The sequence below is a fragment of the Polyodon spathula genome, chromosome 24 (genome assembly GCF_017654505.1).
Source record: "Polyodon spathula isolate WHYD16114869_AA chromosome 24, ASM1765450v1, whole genome shotgun sequence".
Taxonomy (NCBI): Eukaryota; Metazoa; Chordata; class Actinopteri; order Acipenseriformes; family Polyodontidae; genus Polyodon; species Polyodon spathula.
Window position 1 is genome coordinate 13,680,294 of NC_054557.1, and position 2,154 is coordinate 13,682,447.

Sequence of the window (2,154 nt, forward strand, 5' to 3'; positions counted from 1 at the left end):
AATGCACAAACAATTCTAATATCTTTATTACATTGAAATAATGAATTGCATTCAAAAAACCGTTATGCTTTCTTCTGGTTTGTAAACAAATATATGTAGCTTATCTGTCTGTCTATCGATTGGTGGTTTTGAATATTAAAAGCAGCTGTAGGGAAGTTTGCTCTTGCTCATGTAAAGCATGCATTGTGAAAAATCTCCAGCATCTAAGTGCCATCGTACCAGGCTTACCCAGTGGCTGCCCAGGGCACAACCTACAGGGGTCAAAACACAGAAGGTGCCCCCCTTTACCCCCACACTGCACAGGCTTTGCACTCTGACAGGACTGCCAGCAGGCTTGGTACAACAACAGTGCTGCAAGCTAGAAAACACCATATTGTCTGACCACACAGAGGGGATGACCAGCACTGAAACTGACAATCGACGAGCACGCTGTTAACTTGAATTCTCTTCCCACACACCGACATGGAATTCAAGGTACATTGAGGTGTTAACTTTATATTTAATTTTATCTATGGGAAGCTTATCCAATCAGTTTCTTTTAAATCTAAAAAGTAAAACATTGATGTAAAAAAAAAAAAAAAAAAAAAACGCTTCAGATAAAATTTACACTAGTTCTGTAAAATCAATATCACTTCATTTGAGGGGGGAACATCACACAAACTCAGCACTAGGGTTAATAGTTTATCAATATGACCCAAGCAGGCCCTATACTGTGTGCAATTGAATGGAGCACTGACAGCCAAGTCAAACGCTAAATGAATGAATGACAAAATACCTGAGTTTGCAGATGGACTCCTTTCCAATTTAAAATAAGCACCAAGTGGCTCAGGGGGTGAGATCTTACAGAAGACCATCAGTCTGAGAATCGAAAGGTTACAAATGAAAAGGCGCTGCTTTACAAGAAACTAGGTTTGCTGGCTCCCGGTTATCGACTGACATTTGCAACTGAAGTTCTTTTGCCAATGCTTTGACCTGATTGAAAGCAATTCACAGCCAAGCCCAGAAGTGGATTTTAATGATGGAGCGGCTATCATTTTATTCATGCATACGATGCCAAACTTTTAAAACATCTTTTTTTTTTTTTTACCCTTCAGTTTTGGTTTACGAGTTATGAAAAGCAGTGTGATGAGTTACGACAGTGCTTTGTCCTGTTCTCACTCCAGTTTTCAAAAGGTATTACTTGGGCTAACCCAATCCCACTCTGCTAAAGCCGGGGAGTCGCTGGCAATTATTTCAGGTTGCAAACTGCGTGTACAGGAAGCAGCAATAGTTCAGACATGATTTCAAAGCGGTCATTGAATTTGTACATATCTTCATCTGCAGCAGCCTCATGCTTCAGGCCAACGTGTTTCCACATCCTTTTGCAGTTATTCAAGACAAGCAACATTGTCGCCACTGCACTGATCCAGCTACTTCTCATTTGATAGTAAAATAGCATCACAATTCACAGAGATTAGAAGCAGCTACCTTCTTGAAAAAGTCTGAACTTTGGGAAGTCCACATTTCCAGTAGCATCTTGCTGCTCTATAAAACAGACCGAATCAGTAGTCAGTGCTATGAGGTCACCAGTTCCCCCAAAATGACAGTAGTATATTGTCTATACAGCTCTTGGTGGAATTCAGTCATTGTATTTAATTACTTATTCCTGCATGACACTGGAACACAACATTGGTGTTGTAGTGACGCAGACAGCCAAGTGTTCCGAGGTTGGGTTTAATGCATGCTACTCAATTTCCATTGGCTTACAGTGCACCAGGGTGTGTATGCACAGAGACAGCCCTCAATTCTGAGATGATTAAATGCAGGAGAAAAGGTATAAAGAAATCTCCTTTTGGAACTGTATACTGCACTGGAGTGAGAACAGTGCTCTGTATTCCTTTATTTTCAGATGAAATCAATAAGAATGCATTTTTAAATTGTGTTGCCACAGGATAAATGAAGATACAACTCTGAGTTTAGAAGAAATCAGAAACCCAACACCTCATAGCTGGGATGTAAATACACAGCTGCTGAATATTTGTAATGTGGATCCAGTGGTTCAGGTTTGTATTTGGTTCCCTTATGTGTGTGCTTCTCAGATCAACATTAAATATGAATTCACTGCCTGTACCAGATTTTTATACAAAAACTGTAGCACTGGCACAAATCCAGCCT

At 40.1% G+C, this 2,154-nt stretch overlaps 1 protein-coding gene across 1 annotated transcript in view; it reads left to right on the forward strand.

The window, feature by feature from the left end:
* The first annotated feature begins 2,022 nt into the window (after nt 1-2,022).
* The window catches only part of LOC121298535 (tubulin polyglutamylase ttll6-like), an 8,265-nt gene continuing 8,133 nt past the window's right edge, over nt 2,023-2,154 (forward strand). The window contains exon 1 of the mRNA XM_041225661.1: nt 2,023-2,042. Coding sequence (XP_041081595.1) covers nt 2,023-2,042 — 20 coding nt within the window. The remainder of the gene's footprint in view (nt 2,043-2,154) is intronic.